At 40.6% G+C, this 23,088-nt stretch overlaps 2 protein-coding genes across 2 annotated transcripts; both read left to right on the top strand.

The window, feature by feature from the left end:
• Nucleotides 1-4,773: 4,773 nt before the first annotated feature.
• Nucleotides 4,774-5,721, top strand: LOC108695717 (olfactory receptor 6F1; the record flags this gene model as incomplete). Its single annotated transcript, XM_018224689.1, has 1 exon — nt 4,774-5,721. A coding segment is annotated over one exon (948 nt), but the record flags the coding sequence as incomplete, so codon positions are not given.
• A 14,776-nt stretch (nt 5,722-20,497) lies between these two features.
• On the top strand, nt 20,498-22,600 carry ch25h.L (cholesterol 25-hydroxylase L homeolog). The gene has a single exon (XM_018225040.2). It carries the CDS (start codon nt 20,525-20,527, stop codon nt 21,344-21,346), a length of 822 nt encoding a protein of 273 aa, XP_018080529.1. The 5' UTR covers nt 20,498-20,524; the 3' UTR covers nt 21,347-22,600.
• Nucleotides 22,601-23,088: the final 488 nt, after the last annotated feature.

Raw genomic sequence — 23,088 nt, 5'->3', positions numbered from 1 at the left:
CCCTGATTAGGGTGGGCGGTGTTTGCTATACAGTGCCAGATTACTGGGGGGTTGAAAAAAATAAATTTAGGGAGCTATATTATTACCCTTTGCCAACAACGGAAGCAAGAATTCTATATATTAGATATTACATGTAATTTGCTGTGCTCACCAGTGGCCACCATTTTTACACATTCAGTTTTTGAATGTTTCTGTTCCACTGGGGCTAGGCAAAATATTTTCTACCAGACACTTGTCTCAACTTTTTATTGGTTTGTCTAATAACGACAGTATCAAAAACAAAATTATGTTGGGCAGTGCCAGGTGCCGGATTAGAGAAGGTTGAGGTGGTAGAAGCAAATCAGCAGTCAAATATCTATGGTGCAACCTGTTTCTAGTTCTGCTAGAATACACCTATTTCAATCATATAAGTCACATCTTTATTATCATAAACAGTTCCGTAGCCTGGTTAAGAAATTGCATTACAAAATCGAAGTCACTGGGTACAATACAGACTGGTCACATTGGTCATATTGTGAATACTCCCCGGCTGCTGCCTGGTAAAAGCAACTAAAGCAAAAAATCAACACAAAAGTACAAGTATTTGTTATTATCTGTTATTTTAAAGTGAGGTTTGTATATTTAAGTACCGTGGTTTCATTTAATATAGTTTCTTTCTGTCTTGGGTGCTAAATAGCAAAGTTTGGTGGGTTATTTTGCCCTCAGCAAGTTTGCCACAACCTGCTTTACTTTGCAGTTAGTTTTCCCTCAGTTTGAGAGGATGGGGTTTGATTAGTTGGACCTGAACAGACTGTATAAATAGAACCCCTGGGACTTGATCTAGTGTTTAGCTGCACTAAGTGTTTGCTCTTTCAGGAGTTTCAAACTAAAGGAGGTTCAAACTAGGACAAAAGTCTCTTTTTTTAAAAAAAAATTTGTTGGTTGGTTCCTGTTTGTTGATATCAGTAACGCAGCCAGTCTTCTCCTGGCGGCGCAGAATCCAAAATGGCGGTGGTTGCAGTGCTGGCGCGGTGACGCAGGCACGATGACATCATCACCCGGAGCCAAATTCAAATAAAATGGCGCCTCAAACACTGTATCCTTGCCCAAGTATAGGTTTTTGTGCTATTTGGACCTGGGTGTTATTCTACGGTTTATTCCTGTTTCCTGACTCCTTCCTGTTCTGGATTTTTGACCCTTCGCTGCCTGCCTTGTGAACTCTTGCCTGAAACTTGACAACGACTCCTGTTTAACCCTTTGGCTACCACGACTTGGACTACTGCTCCTGGGCTTCTTCCTTGGTCCGGACTTCCCCCCTTGGGAGCCGCAAGGCCCCTGACAGTTGATCTGTAACTGGGTTAATGAGGGTTAGCAAAATTGAAGGTCTGAGCCAGTACACAGTCTGCTTATCTATGTGGGGGTTGTGAGCAAACTGCCACTTTAGGGAGGAACTCCATGATGTGTTTGGTGCTGCGTTTTCATCCGACAGTCGGATAAATTTAGTTCTTACATGCGATTCTCCTTCACTTCCTGTTTCTGCACAACATCCGACACGTCGCATGGGTTTTGTTGCATGGCGACGTGTCGCCATTGTGGAGTTCCTCCCTTAGAGGCTCGAGTTTGAGCACTAGAGAGACAAATTACAACACTTCGGTTGACTGACATTCTTGAAAGGAGTCTCTTGCTCACTGAGCAGGACTGAGCTGGGTCAGATAATTTGGGGCGAACAGAAAAGCAGCGGAATGATGAGGCAGTTATGTGGGTGAGAAAATCTAGTGTGGGCAAAAGGAAAAGGGGTGAAAAGACATGCTTCAAGTTAACTGGGACAGCCAAAACAATTATAAGACAAGGTTCAGCTTGGAGAGTGTAGAATAGTCAGACAGGCAATTGTTAGATTGGTGAGCTCAGAATAAACAGGCAGGCAAGGGTCAGAATACAGAATTCAGAATAGTCAAGTAACAGGCAAGGGTCAAACCAGAAGAACAAGCAGGATTCAAATAGAGTTAAGCATTGTAAATCTTGTTCAGCCAATTCCTTGTGTGTACCTCCATCACAGGCACGAACTCTAGTGGAAACAATGATTATGGGTAACAAGGAATAACCTGTGAGGCAGATTAACTGCTCAGAGTGATTTTATGGTTTTCACAATTATGTTTTGCAAACAATAAAATCACTTTGAGCAGTTACTCAGCCTAAATGAATCCCTATCTTGTCAACCTGTTTCTTCAAACAAACTCTAGAATGTAGTGCTGTGTACCAACAAGGCAACATAGAAAATCCCCTCCAACACACACATCCAAATACTCACACTATACTTTATCTGCATATATATTACAGTGCTCATTACTTCCCACCAATTATTATGAGGTTCAATGTTGATAAATGCAGGTTATGCACTTTGGCACAAATAATATAAATGCAAGTTATACACTAAATGGCAGTGTGTTGGGAGTTTCCTTAAATGAGAAGGATCTGGGGGTCTTTGTAGATAACAAGTTGTCTAATTCTGGGCAGTGTCATTCTGTGGCTACTAAAGCAAATAAAGTTCTGTCTTGTATATGTAGCCTACCCAAGGGTATGCCTTGATATAGTAGTGATATGATTGTGGTGACACTACAATATTCCCAGTAAATACCAACACAAGCCGAAAGTGAACACAGATTTATTATACAGGAACTGGGCTGAAATGAATTGGTAATTAAATGCAGATATAGAGATAGTCAAAAAAATAACATGCAATGCAATTCAATTTATATCAGTTAAATCCACACTAGTATTTGATTATAGCAATAAAGGTAACTAAGTATTTGACATGTAATATATGGATATTTGGCAGCTCCCCATAGTTCCTAAAAGCGGACACGGTGGGGCCCTTAAAGAAAAGTTCACTCCCAGGATCACTGGACTTTGTATATTAGCTTTAAATGTGTACTGTCACTTTAAATATAGTTATCCTTGACTCTGTACTCCACTTTATATTGGTCAGCAATAATAATCCCACAGTGACTTGGTGCAATGAGTGTCCTGTAGCAAATGGCACAGAATGTTCCTTCTGCAGAGTCTGTCTGAGCAGAACTATACTGTACAGTCAATCCCTGTGTTGCTTTTGCTCAAATGAGCTATTGGTTACCTGTATCTCAGCACTGCTGCACACTTACTACTGAGATGTGAGGCAGGAAAGTCAGATACTAATAAACTTGCTTGCAGGTCTCACTTCCAAAATATCATTACTGTACTGGAGGCTTGGAATGGCTCTGGCTGGATTTCAGTCTGCTTCTTATGATCCTCTGAACTCCCATGTGAGGAAGAGGCAGGGGAGTATGCAGCAGGGGACTGTGATGAGGAGGAGTGAGGGGACGTTGGAGAATGGACCCGAGAACCTCGTCTGTGGGCAGTAGCCCTAGGCGTTCGTACAACATGTCTGTCCCGACCACCGATGGAGCACAGGCTATGATGCCTGTCGACCCCCCGAGATGTATGGCCTCGCTCATCCGCATAAGCTCTTCTGTGAGCAGGGGGTGGAATTGGGGATATGTCCTCACTGTCAGGGGAATGGGACATGTGCTCACGTGAACACCCCCTACTCGCCTGTTCTGAGGTATTATATAACTGTGGGGGGTCGCTATCCCCTTCAGACGCTACAGAGGGGGCATTTACAGTGGCTGGGGCTAAAGTAAGAAGTGGCCCCGCGTGTTGAGTCTCACACGCTATGTGATTGGGAGGAAGTGTAGGGGGAGGCTGACTTGCGGCTTGCGCAGTCACAGGGGCAGGTGGATGGATGCGAGCAGAAGGGCGCTTCCCTGTCTGGCGGTTGCGCAGGAGCCATAGCCACCTGAGGGGCTCCTGGTTCCTTTGTAGGCGCCTTTGTGCTCACTGATGCGCTGCGAGCGGTCGCTCGCTTCCTTGCGCCGCGGGTATTGGGCCTAGGAGGGGTAGGAGTGAGACGGGAGGGGGGGCGGGAACAGCGCGCAGGCCCTTCTGCGGTGCACCTAGTAGCAGGCCTGCTGCGCCCTGTACCGGACGTAGATGCAGTGGGGACAAGCTCCGCTAGGAGCTCTTCCACCCAACCTGTCCCTTGCTGCAGGACTCTGTCCCTCACCTGCTCGGCTAGCATGTCTGCCATGATGGGGAGCTGGACACGCTTCTGGCAGCAGCTCCACCAGCGCTCCAGGATCCAGGGGGAAGAGGAAGCAGGTAAGTAATTGGCAGTATATATACACACCCTCCCCTTCTACCCCAACCTATCCTGCTCTAACCACCTCCCTGGTAACCAATCCCCTGCTCTGCCATCCCTCCTCCCAGTCATTGGCACCCTCGCTACACCCTTTGGTGCCCTCCAAACTGTGCAGGAGGATCTCTGCTCCCTCCCTTACAGCCTGGACACACACTGGCCTTTCACAGAAATCTCCAGCAGCTCTCAGCCACCTTTCTCCTCTCCAGAGCACGGCCTTCTGGGATTTGTAATTTCCTGATTCACATTATTATTTACACTGCTGCAGCTCTCTGAATAACAGTGACTATTAATCCACCAAACAAGGTAATAATATATTTGCATAGAAACCTGCAGGGCTACACATAAAAAAGGGCATTAACTCAAGGGATGAAAACATATTTATGTCTCTTTATAGGTCCCTGGTGAGGCCTCATCTGGAGTATGTGGGCAGTTTTGGACTCCAGTCCTTAAGAGGGATATAAATGAGCTGGAGAGAGTGCAGAGACTAAGTGCAACTAAACTGGTTAGAGGGAGGGAAGAGTTAAATTATGAGGGGAGACTGTCAAGGTTGGGGTTGATTTACTGTGCAGTGCTTTTCTGACAAACAAGCTCTCCAGACCCCTCTATTTATGGTCTTTCTTCTTGCCTTCCTCATAATTCTCATTGGAAATGTCAGTGTTTTTGCAGTTATTACACTTAGTGTCCAACTTCACAAACCCATGTACATATTGCTGGGCAGTCTCTCCTTCCTGGATATCTCCTCCACCTCAATGACTCTCCCAAATCTATTAGCCATGCTGCACACACAAGACAAGACCATATCAATCACAGGCTGCATGGTTCAGTTATATTTCTTCATGGCATTCGCTTGCATTGAATTTATTCTCCTTTCTGCAATGGCCTATGACCGCTATGTGGCAATTTGTTACCCACTTCACTATGCTTTACGTATGAGCCTGAAACATTGTGCAAAGATTATAGTTGGTGTGTGGGTCGCTGGCTTTCTGGTCCCAGTTATACACACGGTTCTAATGACAAACTTGTCTTTTTGTTCATCCAATCACATTAATCATTTCTTTTGTGATCTCACCCCAGTGCTAAAGATTTCCTGCAGTGACACCTCCCTTATAGAGATGATCACTTACATTTATGGGGTAATCGTGGCTTTTAGTACATTCACAATCACCTCAGTCTCTTATGTTTTTATATTGTTTAAAATACTAAAGATTCATTCATCCCAGGGTAAGAAAAAAGCCCTTTCCACCTGTACCTCCCACCTCACTTGTGTTATCATCTTTTATGGAAGCATCATCTGTTTGTACATGAGACCAACAAAATCCATCAGTCCCAATCAGGATGTATTTGCTCTGCTTTATGTTGTATTGGTCCCTATGCTAAACCCTTTCATTTATACTCTGAAAAATAAAGAATTTAAAGCTAATTTAAGGAAAATTGGTAGTAGAATGTCTTCCATTTTTACAAGATTTAATGGCATAAATAAATCACAAAACAGTCTTTTCATTAACTGAGTTTGCAAAGTAATGTTGGAAATGAACTGAAATCTATGTAGTGAATAAATGAACCCACTGAGTAGCAAGGTACATACTGTAAGTAATATTAAACAGCCAGAATAATGGAATCTAGTGAATGATTTACAAGTATAGGTTCAGAGGCCTGATGGATTGTTACTGGTACTTGTACTTGTGAAATTTGACACCTATTTTTATAAATAAACCCTATAATTAAATGATATGACCATACATTCCAGTGGCCCACTGTTGTTAGAAGAATCTTACAGAGGCCTGCCCTTGGCCCTTTGCTTTTGTTATGAATAAATTGCAAGTACTGTCTCTGCTTTTGCTGATGATAGTGGGGCAAATTTATGGACTTTTGCAGCCTATCACCTTGAAAAAGGGAAAAGACGCCATGTGTTTTTCAACACATAATTGAGGAAGCCCTATATACACTCCATTGTACTTCGCCTGGTCTGAGCTGGCGACGGCAAGTCTGGTGGAACAGGTAACGTTCAGTAATATGCGCATTTTGGTGAATTAGTGGAATTACGTCCATTCGCCAGAGCGAAAATTTGCCTGGTGATAGAGTGCGAATGAGCACTATTGTATGTCTCTTTCGCTAGTAAATTTTCGTCTGCGCCATTAGTAAATTGGCAAAGTTCCGAAATGACTTCACGCTGGTGAATTTTCGCCAGCGTTGGTCACTCCGCACTTTAGTAAATTTGCCCCAAGCTTTTTCAGCTTGCCTCATTGATGCAGAGCCCCTGACTGGGCAGCACATTGGCACATTCCTAAACACAAGGTTATGCAATTTGCTAGAAATAATATAAACACAAGTTAAAAATGTAAAAATCTTGACATGTCCTTTAAAAGACCTGCAGAAATAAAAAGTGAAACACTCTTTAAGAAATATAAAACCGATGACTAACTCACTCGTATTGATTCATCTAGTGTGGACAATGAGAGTCGTTTTTCCAGCCAAAAGGGGAATCCCACGGTTCTGTCTTGTATTTTGACATATATAGGGGTATATTTATCAAAGAGTGAAGTTATAGATCGCCACAGCTATCTAGAGTAAAATCCTGCCACTCTCCATTAATTTCTTTGGGATTTTTAAAAGAGTATTTATCAATGGATAAAAGTGAAAGTTCATCCTTTGAGTAACACTCCTTTCAAAATCCCATAGAAATGAATGGAGAGTGGTGGAATTTCACTCTAGTGGGCTGTAGCCATCTCTAAAGTTAAACATACCCCATAGGGGCAGATTTAGTCAAGGGCAAAAATTCGCCAGCGACCACTTCGCAGCCATCGCTACACTTGGCCAGGCAAAAATTTGCTCACACAACGCTAATTCACTGGAATGTGGAGTTTCATTGTGGGCGTCGAATGCTGTAGACGTTTCGCTAGCGTTACTTCGGAAATGCAAGCAATTGAAAATAAAGATGCGCTAGCGTTCATTTCTGCCTAGCGCAAATTTGCTAGAGGTCTTGCGATCAGGTTAATTTGCATACGGCAGGAAACTTAAAGTTGAATGGACGTATATGTTTCAGCAAATACAGTGTACATGTAGAGACCCTGAGATTTCGGTTAAATTACTCAGGCAGTTCCCCTTTAGTATTTGGACACCTAATGGTCCTTTAGTTAACTCAGGCAGCTATGTCCCTTGCTGGGTCCACATTAGTTCATGGAGACTGTCCACTAGATGGCACTGTTTGTCAAGGGGTTTAGCACCATGAGGTCTGGGTCTGTCCTGGGACTTCGCCTCACTGGGAGGTACTACAGGTCCAGGTCTGCCGGTAAAGCTAGTTAAACATGAGATAGGGATAGTGAATACAGTAATAGTCACTCTAGGAGTGAAAGGCAGCACAGGGTAGCTAGAGAGCAGATGTGGCTCCACCGAGGAGAAATAGTGGGGTTAGGACCCCGAGGTATGTGAACCACTAGAGCAGGGACTTCAGTGGGTGAGTTGAGGACCAGATAGGATACCAAGACCCAAGACCCCAGGCTGAATACAGTGGGTGAGGTGAGGACCCAGTCCGGTGCCAAGATACAAGACCTCAGGCTGAGAAACCCATGCCTTAGTGCTCAACCAAAGGGATAGTGCCCAGTGAGAGTGGTAACTATTTCCCAAGTCCATTGTTGCTGATATATATTGAATTCTACTCCGCCTGCTGTATCTTGTACCCCCTGGAGGGAATATTGCTGTTGGAAGCTATTCTATGATTACTGTGAATATTTAAGTGCTTGTGAACTACGACATTGCCACTGTTCTCCATTAATAAACAAGTTATAGTTTACTGCAAAGAAACTGTCTGGCTGAATATCCTGCTGCATTGATCTACTCCAGGTACCGGTAGAGCACAGGTACACTGGGGGCCCAGGGCACACTACAAGCAGTTTTAGCCTGGTCACACACAGCTTTAATACACAGCAAAAGCTACACCTACAGGTGCGCTACATACATTACATTACACAAGTAAAGGGAACCTTAATAAAGAGAATAGAGTTGTTATAATGCCCTACACATGAGCCCACTGTATAGTTTATGTGCCATGTTAGAAAATTTATGGGGGAACCCGGTTACCCAAAAAAAATTTTAGGGGCTTTTGCAGCCTATCACTTTGAAAAAAGGAAAAGACGCCAGCGTTTTTTGGACTTAGAAGCTTTTTCCACTAAAAAATATGATGTAAGTAACAGAAGATTGAGGAAGATCTTTGAACTCCATTGTACTTCGCCTGGTCTGAGCTGGTGAAGGCAAGTCTGGCGAAAGACAGGGGTGTAACTATAGAGGAAGCAGACCCTGCGGTTGCAGGGGGCCCAGGAGTGTAGGGGGCCCAGTGAGACCCTAATTAATTAGCAATTTTAATATATCTTGGTAAAATAGGCCAACTTATAAATATTTTGGGGCCCTAAATTTAATTTGCTATGGGGCCCAGTAACAACTAGTTACGCCACTGGTGAAAGAGGTAACGTTCAGTAAAATCTGCATTTCATTTAATTTTCAGAGTAATGTCCATTCGCCAGAGCGAATTGTCGCCTGGCGAGAGTGCGCGAATGACCAATAGTGTCTGTCTCTTTTACTAGCGAATGACGCCTGCGCCCGTTAGTAAATTGGCTATGTCCCTGCGGGCGGTAACACTAGCGAATTGACGCCAGCGTTAGCCACTTCGCCCTCGAGTAAATCTGCCACAAATTCTTGCATTTTGACATATAGGGGTATTTATCAAAGAGTGAAGTTAGAGATCACCTCAGTCGGCTAGAGTGAAATACCGCCACTCTCCATTCATTGTAATGGGGTTTTTAAAGGCAAATTTATTAAAAGGGGAAAGTGAAATTTCACCATTTGATAAATACGCCTTTAAAAACCCATAGAAATGAATGGAAAGAGGTGGTATTTCACGCTATCAAACTGTGGTGATCTCTAACTTCAATCTTTGATAAATATACCCCATAGTCTACAATTCAATATAATACGTAAAATCATTAATATAAATGTTGCTGATCCTACAAACAGACCCTGTATTAAATGAGATCCTTGAAGGTGGCTGCAGGTTTGTAACTAGAAGGACAAAGACTCTTGAGTGGTAGTTTATTCCCCAGTCTTGTAGTAACCAAAAAAGAAATTAGCACTTGGCTGAGTTCCATAGGAATGTATAAATGTGGATCAAATTGCTGCATTACTTGCAAATATGTAAATATAACAAAATATTTTGTTCAGCTACTACTAATAAGGTTTACTATATAAAGCAATTCATCAACTGCAATTCAAGGTTGAAGGTAATATATCTCATACCTGTACTAAATGTAATATACAATACATGGGTCAACTTCTCAAGATAGAATAGGTGAACGTATTACCAACATTACTAATGAGAAATGCACAACAGGAGTAGCTAAACATTTTCTTGATTTCTCTAACAGGTCACTTGTTTATTTTTCAACCCCAAGACCTAGAGGGGGTAATATGGTGGCCGAATTATTAAGAAAAGAAACAAAGTGGATCTTCTATCTTAACATTAGACAACCTACTAGAATTAGATAATGTCACTATTATAGCTATACTCATCATTTTATACTGGAGTCTACTTAACAGAATCTACATTTAATATTTTGTGTTTACGTATTTTTGTTGTAAAAGTCTGTATATAATAATTTTTTTTTAATGTTGTTGGTGCCAAATTATTGTCATCCATCCATGTGATTGGAATCGCTGTAAGAATCATTGTGATTGGCTAATTTTCTCTTAAATAGTGTGTACCATGCAATGTCTCATTAGCCTATGAATAAGTGCCTAGGAATGGCACAAAATGCGCTAGGCTTTCTGTAACACAAGATGTAAAACTTTTTTTGTTAATAAAATAACTGTTAGGGGCAGATTTATCAAGGGGCAGATTTATCATAGGTCAAGGTGAATTTCGAATGAAAATTTAGAATTTTGAGTTATTTTTGTTTACCTCAACTAGGGAATAGTCCAAATTTGATTCAAATTTGCAAAAGATTAAAAAATGGGAATTTTGAAATTCATCATGTACTGTCTTGACCATTCACCATCTGACGAATTGCTGTTTTAGCCTATGGGGGACCTTATACGTCAATTAGTGAACTTTGAAAAATCTAAGTTTTTTTGGGGAAAAACTTTGAATCGAATGCGATCGAATGCGATATTAATTCGATTCGAATTCGATGCGATTCGAATTCGGCCAAATATGGACCTATTCGATCAAAAACGGACCTATTCAACCAAAAAAAAACAACTTAGACTTAATTTCGGTTGGTCTTTTTGAATTCGAATTTTGAAGTTTTTTTAATTCGCAATTCGACCCTTGATAAATATGCCCCCAAGAGTCAAATTTTGAAGTAATGGGAAAATGCGAATAAAAATAGACAAACCGATCCAGGTGAATAGGCTGTTTTAGTTCGAATTAGAATCCTATAACAGCGCATTCGATCGAATTCGGTTCAAAGGTTTTCCAAAAAAAAAAAGTCCAGCAATTGGCCCCAGGTTCTAGAAGGTCCCCCATAGGCTAAAATGGCAATTTGGCAGATTTTAGATGACAAATGGTCGAAGTCAAATTTTTAAAGAGACAGTACATGATAAAGTTCAATATTAGAATTTTCTAATTTTTTTTCAAATTCAATTTGGACTATTCCCTAGTCGAAGTACGCAAAAATTAGCTCAAAATTCAAAGTTTTTTAATACAAATTTTCACTTAGACCCTGGTTAAATCTGCCCATTAAAGCGACATTTCTACGACTGCGGTCCGGTTTGTGCCATCCTATTCTCTACACGGTCGTGTATCTTCATACCCATGCATGGGTTTCCTCTGGGTGCTGAAGTTTTCTCTTAAATTCCAAATACGTACATGGCTGGTTAATGGGCTCTTGATTAATTTGACTATAGTGTCTGTGTAAATGAGATATTAACCTTAGATTGTAAGCTCCAAAGGGGCAGGGACTGATTGAAATGATGTATAATCTCTGTGCAACCCGGAAGAAATTTTTATTTAGTAACTTAGTTTGAAAAAAATAAGTCTATTGAATTCAACCTTTTATATCTATTTAAACCCAGCCAAAAGTCAATGGGAGTTTTTCTTGTGGCGACAATTTTGTCTTTGCGACTATCTGGTCTGAGTTGCATGCTGTGCCCCTGCAATAAAAGGCTTTCTAGTAAACTGTGACTTATCTGGGCAATAAAGGCCATAACATAACATCTAGTAACAGGTGAAGCACTAGCCACTAGTGGCCTTTTTACATGCCTACTGTATATAGTAATATGTAACATAAAATATGTTTGTGGCAGAATGTATTTTTTTTTTTGGTTTTGCATCATATACAGGTAAGGATCTGTTATCCGGAATCCCGTTATCCAGAAAGCTCCAAATTTTGGAAAGGCCATCTCCCGTAGACTCCATTTTATCCAAATATTTTGAAAATTATTTTCTTTTTCTCTGTAATAATAAAACAGCAGCTTGTACTTGATCCCAACTAAGATATAATTAATCCTTATTGGAAGCAAAACCAGCCTATTGGGTTTATTTAGGGGGTTATTTATTAAAGTCCAAATGCCAAAAACTTGAAAAATTCGAGTTTTCTTGACTATAAAATCTGAATTTCTTGTGAAAAAAACCTACATTTTTTTGGGATGTATTATACCCCGAGGATGGAAAAAGTCTGAATCCAAAAATCCGGCATCTCAGACCTGCCAAGGTTGTATATAAGTCAATGGCAGAAGTCCTGAAGGTATCCTGATCTGTGATGGGCTTCATGCAATAATGCGAAGATTTTGTGGATTTCTGGCAAAAATCCAAAAACATACGTTTTTGTACAGAAAATACAGAAAATACAGGAAATAACCCATACGGATTTGGTCCTAGTACATTTCAGAAAATAGTGAGATATTATCGGATTTTGATAAATAAGTCCCTTAATGTTAACATGATTTTCTAGGAGACTACGGGGCAAATTCACTAAAGGGAGAGTTTTCACCAGCGGACACTCCACCACACGTTGCTCCATTTTGCCAGGCGTAATTAGTTACCACTACGCTAATTCACTAAAATTCAGAGTTGCCCCTCAGCAGCCGAAAGTTTTTCTAGCGTTAATTCGTCAGAGCGAGCATTTCTTAGCGATCTTTCACTAGCATTCAGTTCTGCATAGAGACACTTTGTTAGTACCCTTACACTTTTTATTTAATTATTGCACATTTCCAAGGAAGCTAAATAAAGACTAAAGAGATCCTTTAATGTCCTAGACATGAGTCCACCCTAAAATAAATGTGGCAGGCCCCTCAAATGGTTGAAAAAAAAATTGTAACACAAACATCTTTAATAGTTAGGGCTTTTGAAGGCAATCCCGCTTTTAAAAAAAATTAAAAAACGCCGGCGTTTTTTTTTTACAACTTTTATGAGTTTCCGGCATACAGGATATGATGTCACTGACATAGGATTGAGGAGGATGAAGCTTCATCTTATCAGTTTACCTGGCCTAAGGTGGTGAACGAAACTCTGGCGAAAAAGGTAACGTTCTGTAAAATTCGCACTTTAGTGAATTTGCAGAGTAACGATTATTCGCCTGAGCAAAAATTCACCTGGAGATAGGTTGCGGAACTGCATTGTCGATGGTCTCTTTTGCTAGCGAATTGTCGTCGATGCCTGTTACTACATTGGCGATGTCCCTGCAGATGGGATTTCTGGTGAGTAAATCTGATGGTTATTTATCAAAGGTCGAGTTGTGTTTTTCCGAAAAATTCTAGTTTTTCTAGGGTAGTTTTCACTCAAAACCTCAAATTTTCAGGTTAAAAAAAACTCACATTTTTGGGAGTTTTATTAAAAAACATAAATTTTTGTGTTTTTGTTTATAAAAACCCTCAAATTTCAAGATTTGTTATACCCTGAAGCCGGAATTCGCTTGAATCCAAAATCCTCCAGCTAAAACCTGCTGAGGTCATGTAGAAGTCAATGGCAGAGGCCCCTTGAATCATTTGAAGATGTTAATAGCCTTCATGATGATGATGTTTTTTTTTCAGGTGGGTTCCCCTTGAAATCTCGATTAAATCGAGTTTTCAGGTTGTTAACCCCGAATTCCCTGATTCAAATTTTTTTCCTTTCGAGTTTTTTCTTAAATCAGAAAACATTCAAGTTGGGAGTTCATTCGAAGTATAAAAAACTTCACAAACCTCTAGAACCTCGACCTTTGATAAATAAAATGTAAATGTATGAAGATCCAGATTATGGAAAGATCTGTTATCTGGAAAACCCCAGGTCCCGAGCATTCTGGATAACAGGTTCCATACCTGTACAATGATAGGATCGTCATTATCAAAGACTGAATTAGTCTTCACATTAAATTTTTGTATTTTTTACAAATTCATATTTTTTCACAATAATAAAGCCAGTGTTTTACCAAATTTGAGTATATTTGAATAGTTACATAATTATATAGTGAATAAACAATCCCCTCTTGTAAAATAAAAGGATATTATAAGTCACATGACCATATAAAAGCACAAGGCCGAAGGCGAGGTAACTTCTAATATCCTCATATTTTTCAACAGGGGGTACTTTATTTATTATAATACACAAGTTTTAGTGAGGTTTTCCCAACCTTTGATATGTCTACCTCATAGTGTTCCTCAAATGCATCTTCATTAGGGGGCAGATTTATCAAGGGTCGAATTTCGAAGTGCAAAAAACTTCGAAAATTCGACCATCGAATAGGCTAGTCCGACATTTCAACGTTGAATTCGGATTCTTAAGAAAAACTTAGCCAAGTACTGGCTATAGGTTCTAGTAGGTCCCCGTAGGCTAACATAGCAATTCGGCAGGTTTAAGGTGGCGAAGTCAACGTTTTTTAAAGAGACAGGACTTTGATTATCGAATGATCGAATAGTCTAAGCATTTTTAGTTCGAATCAAAGTCGAAGTCGAATTTGGCGTATTCGATGCTCGAAGTACCCAAAAATTACTTCGAAATTCAAAGTTTTTGATTTCGAATATTCACTTCGACCCTTAGTAAATGTGCCCCTAGATGTCAATATCAGTTAGACTTCAATGTATTTTCTTGGCCTTTAATAGTTACAATGACTAGTGATGGGCGAATAAATTTGCGTGGCGAATGTCCACGTTTCACCACCGGCGAATTAATTTGCGAAACTCCCGCGAAAATTCACCAATGAAAATTTGGCAGCATCAAACTAATTTGGACGCGCGGATGAAAAGTTGATTGTGTCAAAATTGGCGTGCGTCAACACTATTTGGACACCCATTGACTTTAACGCGGGTGTCAAAATTCGAGTTTCGCTAATTTTTCGCAGCTTTGCGAATTTCGCAAATCTTTTGCCGAAGCAAAGCGTGAGAAATTTGCCCCTCAATTAACAGTCACTGAATCATTTTAACAATTCATTCTGCATTATCCTGGAATCATTCCTTCAGAACTTGTTGTCCTTATCCCTGAATCCGCATGTAAAGGCAAAAAAATTAAATCCCATTTTTACTTTCTTTAATAAAAAATAAATCTATCTCCAATATACTTTAATTAAAAAATGTGTACTGTTTTTATAAGAAACCTGACTGTATGCAGTGAAATTCTCTCTTCATTTACTGCTGTGGATAGGAATTGTCAGACGGTCCCTAACTGCTCTGCAGGGAAACAATCATACTTATGAACAGCAGGGGGAGCCCCCGCCTTACTTCCCAGCCATGCAGAACTCAAGCTTGTCCTGTTTTGATCATTTATGACGATCCCTAAGCAGCCCAGACCACATTGAGCATGTGCACAGTCTTGGTCTTGCAAAGATGTATAACAAAGTTACAAGATGGGGACCCCCTGTAGCCAACTTTGAAAGCATAAATCATTTATTTGATTAGGCTTGTGGTGCAGTCAGTTCATGTTTATGTTTAGTATACAAAATACAGCATTTCTAGCCTTATTCTATTTTCCACTTTCCTTGTCCTTTAAATGTACAGGTGAACATTTTGTTGTCACTCACTAGGTGGCAGTGTTGTGATGAAGTTTAGCATTAGTATATCAGGGTTATCCCATGAGTTTAGACAATGTATATCTAGTATAGGTCAATCTAAAAACAACTAGACTTGCTGAGTAATCAATGAAGACATTTCACTACTCATCCGAGGAGCTTCTTCAGTACAACTGACTGGTGTGGGAAGTTCTCGGCATATAAACTCTTCCACCAATCCAATCACAACGACACATTGTAACTCTTCAAAGAGGTGTTGATTCTGTGTAGTTGTGATAGGATTATCCAAAGTGTCATGCAACTCCTAGATACAGGTGTTACGTGTGAGAGTTGCATGAATGGATGTGTGAAGTGTTCTGAAACCGCCGGGGTACAGATGTTAGAACAGAATTGTATGTAGCAGACAGGTGGTGTCGAAGGCCCCCGCCTCTGTTCAGGGATGGTTTCTCCACCTTGACATGATTCGCCTCTTTCACGCCTCGTTCAAACCAGCGTCTTCTTTATCCAAGATTTGGACCTTGCTGTCGTCAAAGGAGTGTCCCTTGTCTTTTAAGTGTAGAAAGTTTTGCCCTGTAGAGTTCGCCCTCCTATGCTGAGCCATTCGCTTGGAGAGCAGTTGTTTTGTCTCCCCAATGTATAGATCTGAGCATTCCTCACTACACTGGACTCCGTATACCACATTGCTTTGTTTTTCTTTTAGGGGCAGATTCACTAAGGGTCGAATTTCGAAGTAAAAAATACTTCTAAATTCGACCCTCGAATTGAAATCCTTCGACTTCGAATATCGAAGTCGAAGGATTTTGCGCAAATCCTGCGATCGAACGATCGAAGGATTTTTCGTTCGATCGAACGATTAAATCATTCGAATCGAATGATTCGAACGATTTTAATCCAACGATCGAAGGAAAATCCTTCGATCAAAAAAAGGTTAGCAAGCCTATGGGGTCCTTCCCCATAGGCTAACATTGACTTCGGTAGCTTTTAGCTGCCGAAGTAGGGGGTCGAAGTTTTTTTTAAAGGGACAGTACTTCGACTATCGAATGGTCGAATAGTCGAACGATTTTTACTTCGAATCGTTTGAATCGTTCGATTTCGATCGAATTCGATCGAATTTAACCAATTCGATGGTCGAAGTACCCAAAAAATACTTTGAAATTCGAAGTATTTTTCATTCGAATCCTTCACTCGAGCTTAGTGAATCGGCCCCTTGGTGTTGGATACTTTGGGTGTACCAGTTTTTGTCTCAGTGTGTTGCTAGGTTTGAAAATGTATAGAATGAGCAGCAGATGGCGCCCCAGCAGTACCTGAGCGGTGCGATTGTGACATCATAAGGCACATTTACAACCTGCAAGTGCAAAGTTTGCCCCAGTGTTTACTTGTGTTTAGAGCCACTTTTTGCACTTCTGCAGAGTTGCACTGATGCAGCTTTTGTTCTTTACAGTCCGCACACTGTCATCCTTAGTCAAATTCAGGGGGAAATGGAAATGTTATTTTTAGTAAATCTGCCCCATATTGTTATAATTATTAGCAGGGTATGTATGTGTTTGTATATGTGGGGTTTACATTCTACTGTCCCTTAAAGGGTGGTTCACCTTTAAAGAAACTTTTAGTATGTTATAGAATAGCGAATTCTATTCATTATTTATTTGTTATAGTTTATTAATTATTTGCTTTTTCTTCTGACCCTTTCCAGCTTTCAAATAGGGGTCACTGACCCCATCTAAAAACAAATACTCTGTAAGGCTACACATTTATTGTTATTGCCACTTTTTATTGCTCGTTTTTCTATTTAGACCTCTCCTATTCATAATCCAGTCTCTTATTCAAATCAGTGCATGGTTGCTAGGGGAATTTGGACTCTAGCGACCAGATGGCTGAAATTACAAACTGGAGAGCTGCTGAATAAAAAGCTAAATAAGTCAAAAACCACAAATAATAAAAAATGAAAACCAATTGCAAATTGTCTCAGAATATCCCTCTGTACATCATACTAACAGTTAACTCAAAGGTGAACAACCCCTTTATGTACAACCCCAGCCAACACATAACACCCAAGAAGATGGTAGGTTTGTAGTTCAACAACAACTGAACCTTCACAGGGTGGGGGTCACTGCTTTCTCTTCCAATCTTCTCTAACCTCAATGTCACTCTATTACCACCCATATCTCCTTTTGTATTTATTATTTTCATTAACATTAGCATTCTGCATCTCTCCATGCTGGTGATTCATTGCTTTCTGGTCGCTAGGCTCCCACTCGCTAGCAACCAAGAATTTGTTTTGAATATGGAAAAAATGCATAAACGAGTGCCTGAATTAAAACTGAAGCAAATGAAAAAAATAAGCAGTTAACAATTATGGTTTTCAGGGGATGATCCCTTTTTTTGATAGTTTACTACATATAAAAGGGTTTACTTGCCCTTTAAATTTTTCTTGGCTGATAAAACGCTGCCTAAACATTGTGGGTTAAGTGTGAAAGTCCTGGCTGAGCGGAGCAGATATTTTGATGGCAGTCGGCCAGTGGATTCCTGTTTCTGTGATGCAGGCGGAAACCCAGGGGCAGATCTTACACATTCGAAAACAATTCAGAGTGGGAAAAGCTTATTGGCTCTGCAGTTTAACCCCTTCTCCACCAAATACATAAAATTTATGTGCCAATCCCCTCGGGCCCCTGTGAGACGCTGTCTATAACCAGTAGTGATGGGTGAATTTATTCGCCAGACATGGATTTGCGTCGAATTTCTGCATTTCACGGCCCATGAATGTTTTGGCGAAACTGTGGCGAAAATTGGCAACAAAAACCTCAACAAAAAACAATTGGCGTACAAATTGTTGCACGTCAAAATTATTTGGACGGTGATTTTGCACCCCCCAGGAGTCATCAAATAAATAGATTGTTGCCTATAACATCCACTAAATCTCACATAGGGTCATATACTTCATTTGGAGCTGAAAACGTTAAAATGTTACTAGATATTGCTGAAAAAACGTTAAGAACCCATATTCATTATTCTCATTCGGTACGAAACTGTATAACGGAAACAAACTTTATTATGTGATGAAAAATAAATAAAAACATTTAAAAAAAAAATTATTCGGGCGCCCATTGACTTTAACGCATTTGGACAAAAGAGTCGCGCGTATAGAAATTGTCGCTCGTGTCAAAATTGTCGCACATCAAAATTATTATGACGCCTATTGACTTAAATGCGTTTTGCGAATTTTTGCCATTTTGCTAATGTTTTCGGAGTTTCATTCATTTTTCCGGAGAAGCGAAACGGGACAGATTCGCCCATCACTACTAACCAGATATGGCATTGTTTCCTAGTAATGCTGCGCCGGCGTCCTGTTGCATGCCTATTTACATTAATGCTACACAGAGAGGATGGGGGTACAAAGATCTAATGTTCTTCCTGGCACTCATATCTGGCCATTTGGAGCCAATATACAGAAGCAGATATCCCAGTGCTCCCCAGTTTCCCAGAATGGGGGTACGTCTATTGACACTGAAATTCCCCAAATCCTTGCGCAGAATTGATCAGAACAGGGTGAGTTGGCGCCGCTGCAATTGCAAAGGGGCATTTATGGGTGCAACTACACTTGTGAGTGGCATTCGGGACTCCCCAGTATTTATTATGCTTAATTCTAAACAACTTTTCAATTGTTCTTCCTTTCTTCTTTTTTACAGTTTGTGAATTATTTGCCTTCTTCTTTTCCAGCTTTCAAATGGGGGTCACTGACCCCATCTTAAAAAAACAAATACTCTGTAAGGCTACAAATGTATTGTTATTGCTAATTTTTAATTCTCCTCTTTCTATTCAGGCCTCTCCTATTCATATTCCAGTCTCTTATTCAAATCAGCGCATGGTTGCTAGGGGAATTTGGACCCTAGCAACCAGATTGCTGAAACTGCAAATGAACTGCTGAATAAAAAGCGAAATAACTCAAAAATCACAAATAATAAAAAAAAATGAAAACCAGTTGCAAATTGTCTCCGAATATCAATCTCTACATCACACTAAGGGGCCGATTCATCAAGCTCGAGTGAAGGATTCGAAGTAAAAAAACTTTGAATTTCGAAGTGTTTTTTGGGCTACTTCGACCATCGAATGGGCTACTTCGACCTTCGACTACGACTACGAATCGAACGATTCGAACTAAAAATCGTTCGACTATTCGACCATTCGATAGTCGAAGTACTGCCTCTTTAAAAAAAACTTAGACTCCCTACTTCGGCAGCTAAAAGCTACCGAAGTTAATGTTAGCCTATAGGGAAGGTCCCCATAGGCTTGCCTAAGTTTTTTTGATCGAAGGATATTCCTTCGATCGTTGGATTAAAATCCTTCGAATCGTTCGATTCGAAGGATTTAATCGTTCGATCGAAGGAATACTCCTTCGATCGTTCGATCGCAGCATTTGCGCTAAATCCTTCGACTTCGATATTCGAAGTCGAAGGATTTTAGTTCCTAGTCGAATATCGAGGGTTAATTAACCCTCGATAATCGACCCTTGATGAATCGGCCCCTAAAAGTTAATTTAAAGGTATAAAAAAAAACCTTTAACATTTGGTGCATTGATTTACACTTTCCTTTCATATTCCAGTCTCTTATTCAAATCACTGCATGGTTGCTAGGGGAATTTGGACCCTAGTAACCAGACTGCTGAAACTGCAAACGGGAGAACTGCTGAATAAAAAGCTAAATAACGCAAAAACCACAAATAATAAAAAAAAATGAAACACAATTGCAAATTGTCTCAGAATATCCCTCTCTACATCATACTAACAGTTAATTTAAAGGTAAAAAAAAAACCTTTAACATTTGGTGCATTGATTTACACTTTCCTTCCTCTTTAAATAAGCGATTTTATTCACCTATTTACTAAAATCTGGTTCTGGACGCTGTGCTTTGCACCTAGTGCTGGATTTCCAGTCCAATGACAACTCCGTGCAGTTAATATTTATTTATTTTTTTCAAGAAAACAATGTGATTTTAATTAGAATTGCATCCAAATGTAACTTTTCATAAATATAAGCTTTTTTAAAAGAGCATTTTTTAACATGAGTATAAAAACCATGATTTTCATTCTTAGAATATTTAAAGATTGGCCCCTGAATGTGACATTGGTTTCCATTGGTTGGTGGGAATGATGTCAGGGCTGAGTTTCCCTTCCCATACGTAGTAAGCTCCGTGTGTCACTACCTGGAGAAGGAAACTCGTTTTGCTATGAATGGAAAGCAAGTGGAATTTCCCGGGTCCATACAATACATGGAGTGTGGGAGGAGTGGAGGGTGGAGCTGCGCTACTATAACAGAAGAGCTGAGAGCAATGTCAGAATCAGATCAATATGAACGACACACAAGGAGGCACAAGTGCAATGCTCCCCGGTAGCCACCAGCCGGGCTCCCTCCTCCTGCAGCCCATATGGGACCTGATCCTGAGTCAGGAGCAATGGATCCGCTCTCCCTTCTACCCAGTTCTCTTCTCCTTCTCAGTCTATGTGGCTTTCTGTGTCCCTTATCTCATGCTGGACTGTCTGGCACCCTGGGTACCGGTGCTTAAACGCTGTCAGATCCAGCAGCGCACTAACACCAGCCTGGCAATGATGGCCCACTGCTTGGCATATACAGTCTATAGCCACCTGGTGTTCATCTTCCCGGCTACAGTCGCCTACTGGTACTGGAGACCCGTGACGTTGCCCACTGGGGCCCCTCAGCTCCACCGGCTCCTGCTGGACGTTATCTCCTGCCTGTTGCTCTTTGACTTCCAGAGCTTCATCTGGCACCTGGTGCACCACAAGATCCCCTGGTTGTACAAGAACTTCCACAAGATGCACCACAAATACACCTCCACCTTTGCACTGGCCACTCAGTATTCTGGCGCCTGGGAGACGCTCTCCCTTGGAATCTTCGCTGGGGTGGCCCCTATAGTGTTGGGGTGTCATCCAATGACTGAGATGGTTTTCTTCATCGTCAACATCTACCTGTCAGTTGAGGATCACTCGGGCTACGACTTGCCCTGGTCCTCCCACAAGCTGGTACCATTTGGACTTTGCGGGGGACCCGGTCACCACGATCTCCATCACCAGAAGTTCAACTACAACTATGCACCTTACTTTACCCACTGGGATAAGCTCTTCAACACTCTAGCCAAGCAGCCAAGCAAATAACGGAGCTATTTCATTGGTCCAGAACATTTCCAAAATATGAACTGTGAACCTGAGACTGACGTGCACGTCAGAGACTGCCGGGACTTTAAATGGGTTGTAGCAACTACATGAGAAGCACTTACCCACTGTGATTTAATTTATTATGGGATGTCTGTATATTTGTATGTATAATAATCTATTTATTTCGCTATTTACTAATATATATATCTGTATGACTGGCGCCTAGAGCAACAGGTCTTGCCCTTTGCCAGGTTTCACCCTCTCCAATGTTATACAGTTTGCTGGCAAATCTGTGACTCCCAATTATCCCTGGTTTACAGAGGATGCTGGGACATGTACTATTTATTCCACTGCTGAGCAGTTTATTAGCTTTGCCTTTTAAGCAAGATAATGATCAAAGGATCAGATGAAGGAAAAGAGGAAGTGAAGGTTTAATTCAGTGGAGACTACAACTCCCAGCATGCATGGCAGCCTTCATATATAATGAGGTGGTTGGATGAAAATGTTGGCACAATGCCTGTTCCACCACTGAAATGAGAGGTCCAGTAAGTGAATAACAGACGGTTATTGGTTAAGTAGGGAACTGATGGTTTAATTGGAAGAAAGTGAATAACAGAAGGTTATTGGTAGGTGAGAAGCCAATGGGTGAACAGAATGTAAATTGATGAGGAACAGAAGTGAATAACAGAAGGTTATTGGTAGGTGAGAAGCCAATGGGTTAATAGGATGGAAGTGAATAACAGAAGGTTATTGGTAGGTGAGAAGCCAATGGGTTAATAGGATGGAAGTGAATAATAGAAGGTTATTGGTAGGTGAGAAGCCAATGGGTTATTAGGATGGAAGTGAATAACAGTAGGTTATTGGTAGGTGAGTAGCCAATAGGGAATGGTAAAAGCAAGTTATAGTTCTGCCTGTAGAGGACTAAGGAAGGTGATGTGCTGTTAATAATAATGCAATTACAAACAGATCTGCCATTAGAACAAACAAATTCCTAAAACTGAAGTCTGCAAACGTATCTTGATACTGAGGATGCTGGGAGATGTAGTGTCTTTAAATTGTGTTCATGCAATGACTGACTGCGCTGAGCCATTGAACTTTATGTACAAGCCGTGTCCCTCCAGTTGTTGTGAGTTGCAGTTCAGCATCAGCTGGAGAAGTTGAAGATTCTAGTAATTTGTGCTGTTATTGTGAATTACTGATGCATTCCACTATTCTGTGAAACAATAAACAAATGTTATTTGAATTTTTAAAAAATGTGTTGTATTTTCTTCCGTTCATTTGAGTTTCCCAAACTCCCTGCAGCTCTGCCGACCCTTCCTGCCGACCCCTCCTGCTGGGGCTGCTTCACCTTGTATCTGCATCTGCTTATAAACTACAGTTCCCAGCATGCCCTAACAACCCTGAGACAAGGTAGTTAAAGGGGTGGTTCACATTTTTGTTAACTTTTCGTGCATTATAGATAGACCAAATCTCAGCAACCTTTCAATTGGTCTTCAATATTTATAGTTTTTAAAATGATTTGCCCTCTTCTAACTCTTTCCAGCTTTTAAAAGGGGAGTCACTAATCCCATCTATAAACAAATATTAATGTTCCAGTCGTATTCAAACAATGCATGGTTGCTAGGGGAATTTGGACCCTAGCAACCGTTTGGCTGAAATTACAAACTGGAGAGCTGCTGAATAAAAAGCTAAATAAGTCAAAAACCACAAGTAATAAAAAATGAAAACCAATTTCAAATTGT

This window comes from Xenopus laevis, chromosome 7L (genome assembly GCF_017654675.1).
Source record: "Xenopus laevis strain J_2021 chromosome 7L, Xenopus_laevis_v10.1, whole genome shotgun sequence".
In the NCBI taxonomy this organism is placed as follows: Eukaryota; Metazoa; Chordata; class Amphibia; order Anura; family Pipidae; genus Xenopus; species Xenopus laevis.
This window is presented reverse-complemented; position numbering and strand designations above follow the sequence as displayed.